Source organism: Zootoca vivipara, chromosome 13, assembly GCF_965207765.1.
Source record: "Zootoca vivipara chromosome 13, rZooViv2.hap1.1, whole genome shotgun sequence".
Taxonomy (NCBI): domain Eukaryota; kingdom Metazoa; phylum Chordata; class Lepidosauria; order Squamata; family Lacertidae; genus Zootoca; species Zootoca vivipara.
In genome coordinates this window covers 28,015,522-28,027,700 of record NC_142596.1, presented here as the reverse complement: position 1 = coordinate 28,027,700, position 12,179 = coordinate 28,015,522, and the positions used below count along the sequence as shown (strand labels likewise).

The 12,179-nt window shown below is 51.0% G+C and overlaps 1 protein-coding gene across 3 annotated transcripts in view; it reads left to right on the top strand.

Annotated features, from left to right (window-relative positions):
• Positions 1–439: 439 nt before the first annotated feature.
• Positions 440–12,179, top strand: part of TUBGCP4 (tubulin gamma complex component 4) — an 18,616-nt gene continuing 6,876 nt past the window's right edge. For 2 of the 3 annotated variants that reach the window (XM_035131008.3, XM_088656736.1), the window contains exons 1-9: positions 440–597; positions 691–927; positions 1,581–1,685; positions 3,352–3,405; positions 8,845–8,901; positions 9,255–9,334; positions 9,554–9,755; positions 10,227–10,392; positions 11,479–11,603. In XM_035131008.3, the coding sequence (XP_034986899.2) occupies positions 502–597; positions 691–927; positions 1,581–1,685; positions 3,352–3,405; positions 8,845–8,901; positions 9,255–9,334; positions 9,554–9,755; positions 10,227–10,392; positions 11,479–11,603 (1,122 nt within the window). In that variant the 5' untranslated portion in view covers positions 440–501. The remainder of the gene's footprint in view (positions 598–690; positions 928–1,580; positions 1,686–3,351; positions 3,406–8,844; positions 8,902–9,254; positions 9,335–9,553; positions 9,756–10,226; positions 10,393–11,478; positions 11,604–12,179) is intronic. The other variant, XM_060282660.2, reaches the window with a different exon arrangement.

Below are 12,179 nucleotides of genomic sequence, written 5' to 3'. Positions count from 1 at the left end.
CCTAGCTACGCCCACGCGTGGCACCTTACGAATTCCATTCTGAAACCCGCCCCTCCTCCATCCAAAGTCGCGGGCGGTTTGAACGCCGCCCCGCTCAGCTTCCCCGCAACCGAGAGCCTCCTACCTCTGCTAACTTTTGCTAGCTCTACACGTACAAACAATGCATTGAAAGCACATCCCCGCCCCGCCCCGAAATCTTCACTGCCGCGCCTGCTGCGATTGGCTTCCTCGCCCGTGTTTCGTTTTTTTTGCAAAGCCGCGCACAGATCTCCTGCTGCCGCTCTCCTCGCGACACCTAGCAAATTCTCCAAGCGGTCAGGGCGGTTTGAAGCGCTGTCCTGCTCAGCTTTGCAGTGAGCAGTGGCCCCGCAGCCCAGGGCCGCCTGCCCTTCCCAACCTTTTGCTAGCTCTATGCGCTAGGAGGCGGTAGGCGCGCGCACCCCCTCCTTTTCCCGTCGGGCCTTGCGGGGCGCCGTCGTTCGCTCTTCGCCGATCGCCGCGATGATCCACGAGCTGCTGTTGGCGCTGCGCGGCTACACCGGAGGCCTCTTCGTTGCCGCTGGAGGTGGTGGTGGCGGCGGCAGCGTCTGCCTGCAGGTGGCGTCCCGCTCCGTCCCCTGGGGAAGAGGCGCCCCAGGCCGCCGCTGCCTCCCACCCTAACCGGCTTCTCGTTGCCCTCCCCTCCCGCAGGTGCCTCAGGAGCCGGTGCTGCCGCCCTTCCTTCACCCGAGCGAGGCCGCCCTCCTGGCCCGCGTCTGCCGCCTCGGCGCCTTCTACATTCGCTTCAGCGACTTCGTCGAGCAGTTCGCAGCCGAGCACGTCCAGCCGCCGCCCTCGCAAGGAGGCCCCTCGCAGGGCGGGCAGCAGCAGCAGCCTCCCCCCGGCGCCCCGTCAGCCCCTTCAGCAACCCTGCCCGTGCAGCCGCAGGTGAGCGGTCCCCTGAGCATGTGCAGAATGCCTTCCCCGCTGGAGCTTCGCGGGGCTGACAGGGAGGTAGGCAGGCAAGTCCCCCACTTTTGCCTGCTTGACTGTCCCTTCTCCAGCCGTTTATGGGCAGTGACCCTCTGCGGAAGTGACTCGGCCCTTTCCCTCACAGGCTGTTTCTCTCCGTCCATTCTGGAGGCCCAAAAGAGCCAGGACATGAAGGGCTGCAGCCGGCGGCCTCCGCATCTCTCTCCCTCCCGCCCCTCAATACCCAGAAAGGCCCCACATCCCTTGAGGTCCTCCAGTGTTTATTTTTCCCTTGGCTTTCTTTTTTCAATTGCTGGGCCTTGGGGGTGTTCATTGTTTTGGCTGCTTTTATGGAAGAATGTTGTACTGTAATACTGCTGTCATTTTAAACAGTGATGTTTGCGGAGGAGCTTTATTGAAAAGCAAGGCGTGCATTTATTGAACAAGCCCTTCTCCGAATTACACCTCCTGTGCAAGGGCTTTTGTGGCAGGATGCAGTCCCAAAACAATGGGGGAACAGGGGGGGGTTGCGTTGCATGGCCTTTGGGTCACTTCCACTCATGGCAATAGAGGTGGTTCTAGAGCCTTATGTATGCCAGGAGATTAACCCTTCCTCAATCCACTTTCAGGATCTGCACCCCTCCCAGCAAGGGATTTATCTGCGGGCTTTCTGCACTGGGCTTGATGCCGTGCTGCGTCCATATCGGCAGGCCCTGCTTGACTTGGAGCAGGAGGTAAGGAGGGCACAGTGGGTTTCTGTAGTAAGCATTTGCATGATGCTCTGCACATCAAATCCAACTGCAGGTTTTTGTCACTAATAGTGGTTTGTTAATCTCTATTCATGACTACTTTTCACTAACCCACCCCACAACTAGACATTGTACAAGAGTAGAACATAAATGACTACTTGCTTGCTTAGCAGAGAGAGCACTAATCAGATTGCATCTGCTGATGGTGTCCTTCATTATTAACATTATAACATTAGCCATGCAGACAAAAATGCTGATGAGCATTAAATTCCAGCACTATGGCTGTGTAGCTCTGTAGCAGCTAAACTACAGAGGTGGTGTTGGCCCCTCGAAGCAAGAGAAGACAGGCTTCTCTTCTGGTAAGCAGCAGGGTCACAGCATCCACCCGTCTGAGCCAGTTGAACAATTGAAGCTCAGAGAGAAGAACTGGTTGCAGCTACCTCCTGAGCTTGGGGGGGGGGGCACGAGGAGAGAGGTAAAGGTAAAGGGACCCCTGACCATTAGGTTCAGTCGTGACCGACTCTGGGGTTGCGCGCTCATCTCGCATTATTGGCCGAGGGAGCCGGTGTATAGTTTCCAGGTCATGTGGCCAGCATGACAAAGCCACTTCTGGAGAACCAGAGCAGCACACGGAAACGCCATTTACCTTCCCGCTGTAGCGGTTCCTATTTATCTACTTGCATTTTGATGTGCTTTCGAACTGCTAGGTTGGCAGGAGCTGGGACCGAGCAACGGGAGCTCACCCCGCCACAGGGATTTGAACCGCTGACCTTCTGATCAGCAAGCCCTAGGCTCTGTGGTTTAACCCACAGAGCCGTAGAGAGACATGGCTATAAAAGGACAGCAGTTCTAACACCAAGCTCTAAAACGCCCCAGGGGATCTGGTTACTGGTAGCCCATCAGTTCCAGCCTAGTACTCTGAGTGTAAGTCAAGGGTAGGCAGCAGCAGCAGCCACAGACCCAAAATGAGCCCAAGGTGAATGCAGGCCTGGGGCAACTCATTGACCATGGTGCCCAAAGCACCAACTCATGAGCTCCCAGGTACACAGAACTGGAAGGCAAGAGCGGGGAAAGCACAATTGAAGAGGGTGAAGGAATCTCCCAAACAGGCAGCAAAATGGGGTTTTTTTGGGGGGGGGAGAAGAGCAGGCAAGGAGCAGGAGCAGGAGGTGAGAAAAGGCTAGTTGAGAGAATGGGCAAGAGGAGTTTAATGCAATATTGAAAGTTGAGGGTGGAGGAGGCTCCCTTCCCCACAGAAGCAGGTGCTAAGGCTGCACCAAGTTTCTGTATTTTCCCTGGCTTCAGACATAGGGCTCCACAGCCACAGACTGTGCCTCAAAGCAGCACTTGCCAATTTGTAATTTAAAAGCAACAGGCCAGTGTAGGTAATGAGTATACTGAATAAACCTTGCTTCATTATCCCACTGCTTTGACCTAAAATGTCTGGATATGGACAGTTCTTGACATGCCAGCCAGTGTCATGCATTGCTAATACCACCCATGTATGTTGGATCTCTGTAGAAAATAGTGCCTTTGGTATAACTGCTATATTAAAAAAAGCTCCAGGGAGTGCTCCTTCCCTGCTTGTGCAACTTAGGAGTTGCAAAACACTTACTCCAGTCTCTCACCCTCACCTTTCATTTTTTTGCAGTTTCTGGCCGATCCTCACCTTACCATCTCGCATATCAATTATTCGCTGGATCAAGTGAGTTCTCCCTGCCCGTACCTCCCTTCTGTTAGAGGAGCTGCCTTCTCTGGATGGTGCCTTCTCTTCATGGTTGCCTGCTGAAAAGAGGGTCACCTATATGAGTGAGCTGTATTAGTTCACACTGACTGTCTTGAATAAGGTCTGGAGGGCTGTTTTGAAGGGCAGGACCTTAACTGCTCTTGCTCTTGTCTGGCTGAGCCCTGGAGCTCTAGCACAAGGGATGGGGCTCCACGGCCACTCTTCTTTCCTGTCTCCAATCCTTTTCCTGCAGTGGAATAAATAAAAAATCTGAGGCAGGAGCAAGCCTTGACACAATCTCCATAAAGCTTCCTTCCCTCAGTCTGATTCATTGGCTATCCCAATCTCTGTAAGGGCCCTCCTGCCCAAAGGGACATCCTGTGAACTGCCAGTGTGAGCAATGGGCAAGTACTTTCTTGAGTCTCTCAGAGAGAGATTCTTGGGATACAGGAAGCTTGGAAAGAGAGATACAAGGTTTATCATCCTGAGTGGCTAGAAAAGGAGATTGGAGGGTCTTATACAAGAGCTCTGGCTCCATCTGAGGGGCCACTTACCAGCTTTCCCCCAGAGCACCTTTATTCACCTGCTTAAGGGGCTGGTCAGTTTGGAGAGGCCAGATCCTGACAGGGGGCTCAGTCTCTCTTCTCGCCAAAGAGAAAGGAGAGCTGCCTAGGGATGATTGTGTATGCATCACTCTTTTTTTTTTTAAACATACTTTTTGTTAATTTTACAAACAGCAAAAAAAAAAAGGAAACGGTACATACATAAACACCTTTTCCACCTCCTTCCCACCCACCCACATGGGTCCTCCCCTGCCACAGAAGTATCTCATGTAGGTGAACAGTCAGAGATGGTCCATTTTATGCTTGGATTTCTGTCCTCCTCCCCCTCCCCTGACCCCAAAGCCCCCCCCTGCCACCAGGGAGCTCCAGCAAACCAGGGCAGTACGCAGGAGGACATTCATCCAACCATCTATTGTCATACCAAAAAAAGAAAAAAAATTAAAATAGGAAAAAAGAGAAAAAAGAAAGAGCAAAAAAAGAGAAAAAGAACAGTACAAAACAGAAAAAAAATTTCTTACATTCATAATTGTAAAACCATATTTTGTGGGCTTCCCCTCCCCCCCTTCCCCGGTTTTCATCCCTTTTTTATCATCTTTAACAGTTTCTTACTTTATAAAAATACACCTTTATATCTTATACAACTTATAAATCAATTATTATCATTTTCACCTAATGTTCAAATCACTGAAAAATCAAACTCCCATTTTATCTTCCCGTGCCTAATTTTTACTCCCTCTATAAGCCTCCATATTTTCACATTTTTCCAAAATCCATTCACTTTTAAAACTATAACTATTCTCAATTTAACCTTACATCCCCGATTACCGGCTCCACCCCCCCAATCCAGCAAATTCCATAATCAGCAGACCAGTTATAAACCTGTTAATCCATCCTTATAATCACAACATCACTTTCCCTTCACCCCACCCCCTGTTTATAGTCTTTTGCCATCCAGGCCACCATACAAGACCCCTGAATTTCTTCTCTTCTCTGCATATTTTTTCCTTCTTCCCTGTGGGTGTTCTGGAGTTCCAGTAATACCAATCGTGCCCCCCTCAAATGCAGGGCACTCCATCCAACTTTTTGTAGAGTAAAGTCATCATTTTTTTCGTGGTGTGCTTCATTTTGTGTTGAATCATCACAGTCCTCATCTTCATCTTTTTCTTCCAAATCACAGTCACCATCATTGTCATTCTCACATTCATCTTTTTCAGTTTCAAAAGCTTCATCTTCTAGAAAATCATATTCTGCCATCACCATCTGAAATTGTTGCTGTAACTCTTGCCGTTTTGTCTCCTCTTGACATAGTTCTATTCTTGTTTCCCACATTAAGGTCAAAACAGACCGCTGGAACTCAGGGGAACACTTTTTTGTTGACATAGTTCAATCCTGCCAAGGTCAAAACTTGTCACGTGGGGTGGAATATGATCACAGTTTATTTTCTCGACTCCATTTTAACAAGCTGGCTGCATTCTTCAAGTCTTATTGACAATAAAGTTCGAACTCACATTTCACAAACATTTAAACCAAAAAAGAATTTCCACAAAGTTCAGAAATACAGTGAAATAAAAATTGACTTATAAATCCTGATCAACTCACTGGGTTGTCTGGGCTGCCGGCTCCCAAGGAAAAGAAAGGTTTTTCTTAGTCTTTACCTCTTGCTGCAGGGCACTCACAACCACAGTCTCTCTCCCCTTTCACCCTGCATTTAGGGGAAATTCTCTTTGATGCCTTTGAGGGAGCCTTTTAAGTTAAGATCTTCTGTTTACGGCTTCGGGTTTCTGTTTACTGTCTCTTATGTTACCGTGGGGGGGGGTGGCTTCCTCTTTTCCCCCTCTCTCCCAAATCCAAATTGCCTTAATTTAAATTCCAAACAATCCAAATTACTCACAGTCTATTCATTTGCTAATTATTCTTGGAAGAATTGGCCGCCTCCACTTCCCAGACTCGCAGCTTCGCGCTCTCAGAGCAGCAGTGTCAGCCTGTCCGCCGCGGTTCACCTCCTCGCTCTCGGGGGCTTAAACAAAGCCGATCCGGGGAGGAGAGAGCCCGCTTTTGGCGCCGCCAGGCAAAATCCGTCCCCAAAAAGCTCGATTTGGGGCTTTTAAGGAGGTTTTGCTTCGCTGGAGCAATTCCCTCCACCTCTGAAGCGCCGAGGTCCGCTCCGCTGATCGGACCCCCGTCTGAGCAAAGATGGCGCGGTCAACCGGAAGCCTGTGTATGCATCACTCTTAACTCCTGTTGGCTGCCTTCCACTGAAAATTATTCTACATTGCAGGCTGCACTGAAGGAAGACAAGGGGGTTAATCAGACCACATCCTTGTGGGGCAGGGGGCTGCCTAGGCAAGCTCAGTTCTTGCTAGAGTACCCATCCTATGAGCAAAGGGCCTCCTCAGGGAAGGTAACATTAGTTTAGTCAGATGCCCATTTTCAGCGATGATAGCAAAATTCTGGACCCAGCCCAGGTGGCGGCAGCAGCAACAGAGCTTTGCACAAGGAAACTTGTGCAGAGAAACTAGGAGGCTGCAATCCACATGCCTCCTCCAAATGGTTCATTAAGGTGGCACATCTTTTGTGCAGTATTTAATATGTACTTTGGGTCTGAAGGGAAGCTTAGTCTTCTGAACTGGATTTATAGCCTGCATTGATGTTGATCCTTGTTAGTTATTGCATCCTTGCCTGATGTTCAGTAGGCAACATGGAAGGCCTTTCCTAATGCCTGACTTGCACAGGCATTATTTTAAGGAACATGATCCTGATCATGCGGAAAGTTTGCAAAAACCTAAAGTGTGGTACAAGTACCGTGTTTCCCCTTTTTTAAGACACCGTCTTATAACTTTTTTTCCTCAAAAAAACACAAGGTGTCTTATTTTCAGGGGATGTCTTAATTTTTTTATTAGGTTTTTATTTTATTTTATTACGGTACCTTCTGTTGCTCGTTGGTCTTATACGGCAGACAGGAAAGGTGAAATTTGCAGAGACTGGCTCTCGGAATACAGGAAGGGAGGAAAGTATAGTCGGTACCTTATGACAGGCCGCTGGCTCGGGGCGCTGCTTGGCGCTGCAGCAGCCGCCGGTTCTGGGCGCCGAGGCCATGCGGCCCACAACATTCTGGCGGGGCAGAAGGGGGCCAGCAGCGCTCCCGTCACCGTCCATTCGGTGCCGAAGCCGCGGCCTGAACCTGCGCACGCGGGAACCGGGCAGGTCCCTCGCCGGGGTAGCTTGGTGCTTGGGGCGCGCCGTGAGCGGGTGTGTGAAGCGATGGCGCGAGGCTCCCCCAGCTCCAGCCTAGGCAGGGATTTTGCTAAGGCGAAGCCTTCAAGGAGCCAGGCTTGGGCGGCTGGCTGGCGGGGGCTAGGTCGCACAGCGGCTGAGGAGGCAGGGCAGGAGTGGGGTGGAATCTGAAATGGCCCAGTCGTGGGTGGCAAGGCGGATTGGGAGCGGGGCGAGACGTTGCCGGCTAAGCTGCTGGGCTGCTCCGGCACAACATGGCTTTGAGGGAGGGGCGTGATGGATTCCGCGGGGGTCAGCGGGGCCCTCGGCAGCTGCGCTTCTCACGCTTCCTCTGTGTGGGAGGTGGTCTGCAGAGCCCAAGGCGGGAGCTGGGAGAGCCTCTCCGAAGAACTGTTCTCCCGCGCTTAAACAGAAAGAGCCCAGGCGGACCAAACCAAAGGTCCCTCCAGTCCAGCGCCTTGTTTTTAAAAGCAGCTAGAAAAAAAAGCCGTCCGTTGCCCCGGCGGCGTGAAAGGGCCCGCACGCCTCCCATTGCCGCTCAGCCTTGGGCCATGCAGCCCACGACGCTCCAGAGGCGCGGAAGGGGCAAGCAGCGCTCCCGCCGCCACCCATTGCCCCGGCGGCACGGAAGGGCCCGCAGGCCTCCCGTTGCCGCTCAGCCTTGGGCCATGCAGCCCACGACGCTCTAGAGGAGTGGAAGGGGCCAGCAGCGCTCCCGCCGCCGTCCGTTGCCCTGGCGGCATGGAAGGGCCAGCGGGCCTCCCGTCGCCGCTCAGCCTTGGGCCATGCAGCCCACAATGCTCCAGAGGCGTGGAAGGGGCCAGCAGCGCTCCCGACGCCGGGGGGTTTCCCTGTCCGGGCACTCGGCCCGAGTGGAAAAAAGTCCTGGGAAGAGCGGGGAGGCTCCCAGCGCGGCTCGCCTGGCAACGCGCTCAATTCATGCACCCCCTCCCACATGGTCTCAAACCTCTCCGAGGTATGTCTTATTTTCGGGGTATGTCTTACGTTTCGCACATGCCTAGAAATCCTGCCATGGCTTACTTAATGACTACGTATTAAAAAAGGGGAAACACGGTATTGCGTGTGGTTTAGGAAACATACTGTGGCAGAGTGAATCTCTGTGAGTAGAATCTTGGCAGCCAGTTCCAATTTCTGATGTCCTAACCAAGAGAAATCTGACACTTTTATCTTTGAATGTCTCCTACACAGCAGGTACATTGTCTGCACCTTAAAAGGGGGCAAATAACATTCTTTGAAGAATTAATGAAGTTAGGGAGGTCATCTTAGTAGATGTCTACTTACTGTATTTAGATAGACTATCGGGGGAGCCCCAACTGCAGGGCCACACAAAGCATGAAGGCCACACACAAATTAAGCCCCTGTGCAAGAAGGAAGATGCTTCCATTTTGCTATGTGACATTTAAATTAGGAAAGGCTTTTTCCCACGCAGGCATAGCCTTCTCTATTGAAGTGAGTGGGAGGAGCAGCTCATAGGATTCCCAACCCACATTAGAAAAAGATCTTGCCTGTCACATTAAGTACAACACTCTGTTCTCTTCCCCCCCCCATCCTTGTCTCAAACTAGCAAATCAGTCCTTACCAGTTGATTCTTGTTTTGCAGTTCCAGCTCCTTTTCCCCTCACTGATGACTGTGGTGGAGCAAATAAAGACCCAGAAGGTACAGTTGAGAATCCTGATCTCCCTTGGGGGTGGCCCTCTTTTCACAGGCACCTGCTTGGCTTGATTTGATAAGAGAGGGCAAATATTGAGTGTAACTGAGATGGTGCTGATTTCTCTCACCTCACTGGAGGTGAAAAATGGGAAGTAGGAGTTCTGGTACCATCATCCACAGAAAAGTAGAGCAAGGAGCTGGAAATGCTGCCTGCATGTGGATGAGGAGCTTAAGATGGGCTCCTCTTCCTCCATCCAGGCTAGCTGGTCTCTGGACCTTCCAGAATCCAGCTGCCAGCCAGTATTGTAGGAACATGTGGCAACATCAGCTCTTGCAAGGGATCTGCTTTTCCTTTGCAGATTCATGGCTGTCAAATCCTGGAGGTGGTTCACAGACACAGCCGAGGTGGCCTGCCACCCGTGCGCCGTGCTTTGGAAAAGTAAGAAACCCTCCTGGATGGGGCTAGCCCAAGCGCAAAGGAGGAATGCCAGGTTATGGGTCCTGGGAACCTGCCCCTTGAACAAGTTAATGTTCCTGAAGTCCCACTGTTGCCTTGGATGGTGCTTGTTTCCCTTTCCCCAGCCACCAATGGCACCAGCTCCATTGTGGCTGCAGCCTGGTCAAGCCCCCTTGCATCTGCTGCTGTGCCCCCCTCCAGGGTCTTGGCCATGTGCCATGCTGCCATGTATAAACAGCTCTCTGCCTGGATGCTGCATGGGCTGCTCCTGGACCAACATGAGGAGTTCTTCATCAAGCAAGGCCCTTCCTCGGGGTCTGTCCCTGCCCAGCCTGAAGAGGAGGAGGAGGACCTGGGGATCGGAGGGCTGACAGGGAAACAGCTGCGAGAGCTGCAGGACATGGTGAGGTTTGGGTGCTAGATGAAAGGAAGCTGACTCCGTTTCCCAATCCCTCTAGCTTAGCATAGTCCACACTGCCTAGCAGCCCCTCCCTAGGGCTTCACAGGCTTCTCCCAGTCCCACTTGGAGATGATGTTGGGGGGCTGGACATGCAAAGCAGATGCTCAGCCACCGAGCCTCGTGAAACCTGCTCTGTACCCTCTGGTCATCTTTTTGTAGTTGGATCTAGAACTTACTTTTTTGATAGCTCAAATATTCTACTGTATTCTGACTTGTCAGCCATTGTTTCATGGATCAAGAATCCTGCTCCGCTCCCCGCTGACACAGCTTGGTGGTTCCAACTAAGTCTTAACACACACCTACCCTTTGATGGACAGTCCTTAGGATTGGGGGCAGAGCTTTCTACCTGGAAGCCCCTACATTTGTGCGTGGGGTTCTTTGACTTTCCCCCATTTTCACCTCTCCTACCAACAGCGGCTGATTGAAGAGGAGAACATGTTGGCACCATCCCCAAAGCAGTTCTCTCTGCGGATTGAAATGCTGCCATCCTACATCCCTGTGCGAGTTGCTGAGAAGATCCTATTTGTGGGAGAGTCTGTCCAGATGTTTGAGAGTCAAAATGTGAGCCTTACCAAAAAAGGTAGGAGACACTTTGACTCATTTCATTCTGCGTGGGGGCAGCAAGGATTGAAAGCGGCAGGATGGTTGTTTCTTGGCTGTCCATTCATAAGGGCACCCTGGGACACAGCAGGGATGCCTCACCAGGGGTCTGCGCAAGATGGAATGGACCCTCCCTGCAAAGCACTCGAGGCACCCCTCCCCCTTGCTCTGCCACTCTTTCCTTGGGGTAGAGCATGGTGGCTCCATAGCTTTTGGTAAAAAGAAAAGTGAGGCCCTGACTTTGCCTCACCAATATAGCCCCCAAGGAGGTGCCTCCAATGTTTACAATGAATTAAACAGTCTCTTCTCCCTGCTTAGTCTAGCTCTCAGGCTGCTTTCTGATGGCTGCTCTACTCTGCCAGAGAAATGGGAAAATGTGTACTGTAGTACTTTAAAACAGGTCCGAGGAAGGACCTGCTTCCTCTTAGCTCTGGTTTTGTACTTAATACAGAATGACTGGGAAGCACTGAAAAGATTTTGGAGCCACAGTGCCCTCCTCGCAGTAAGGCCACTTTGAAACAGCAAGTGGTTTTTTGACTTAATACCAGCCAGCTGTTTCCAGGAGAAAACAAAGGCAGACCATCCTCAGGCCACCTCCATTGCCTGGTTTGTTACCATTAAGGTTTTACCAATATTGAAGTTGCATCTGCTGCCATCACTGTGTGCACTGCACAGTCCTCAGTGGGCTGGAGTGAAGCAGTTTTCCATTTCCCTCTGTTTAAAATATTTAAAGTGTCTTGGTCATCTACTATATAAGCTCGGGTTGTTGGCATCTGCCACCAAGCACAAGCCACAAAGCAAAAAGGAGAACAGGCTCTGGTGCTCACAGATGCAAAACTTCATTGAAGCTCAGTGTGTTTCAGGAACTTGAAAGGCTTCAAATTCTTACAATGCAAACACTCTTCAGTCTTAAATTCTATGACCTATGCAAGAACTCACTTGAAAAAGTGGGAGAGCATTTTTTTTTCCTTTTCCTCTCCTCTTTTCCAACTGTGCTGATGAAAGCCGTGACTGGCATCTTGTGTCCAGGTTAGGCAACTCTTCCTTGCCTTCTGTTGCATCACAGGCTCCATCCTGAAGAACCAGGAGGACACCTTTGCGGCTGAGCTGCATCGCCTCAAACAGCAGCCTCTCTTCAACCTGGTGGACTTTGAGACAGTGGTGGACTGGATACGGAGCACTGTGGCGGAGGTCAGCCATAGCTCTAGAGCTGCATGTGCTACGTTCTTTGTGAGGTAGCAACAGGGACCTGTTTGCAAGCTCCTTGCCAGAGCTTCTTGAAAAACCCTTTTCAGGCTGAGGGCCACATTACATGCTGGGAATGTGGCAGGGATGGAGTCAAAAGTGCCAGGCCAGGCCAGAGCAACCCCACCACCACCATCCATTCAGCGAATTCTCTCCCCTCTCAAGAAAGCATCACTATGTTAAAAACTCCCATTAGCAACAATAAAAGCTTTAATAAAGCCTAATTTCTGTGTGGGAGATTTGATTTTAATGGCAGATCAATGCATAGAGTGAGGTGATATTAGTCCACTCCCCTGCTTTTCAAAAGTCTAATTGGTGTGGGGGGAGGGGTGACAAGTGGGGGTCCAGAATTAACATTTGTCTCTTGCTAATGCACCCTGCAGAATAATTAAGCTTTTTAAAAGTCTCAACAGTTACAATATCCCATAGACCGGCTGTTTGTCAATCCTGCCATATAGAGCATGGAGAGCATGCCTAGCAATGGGCAAGCAGTCTCTGGCACTCAAAGCAAACAGATCAAGT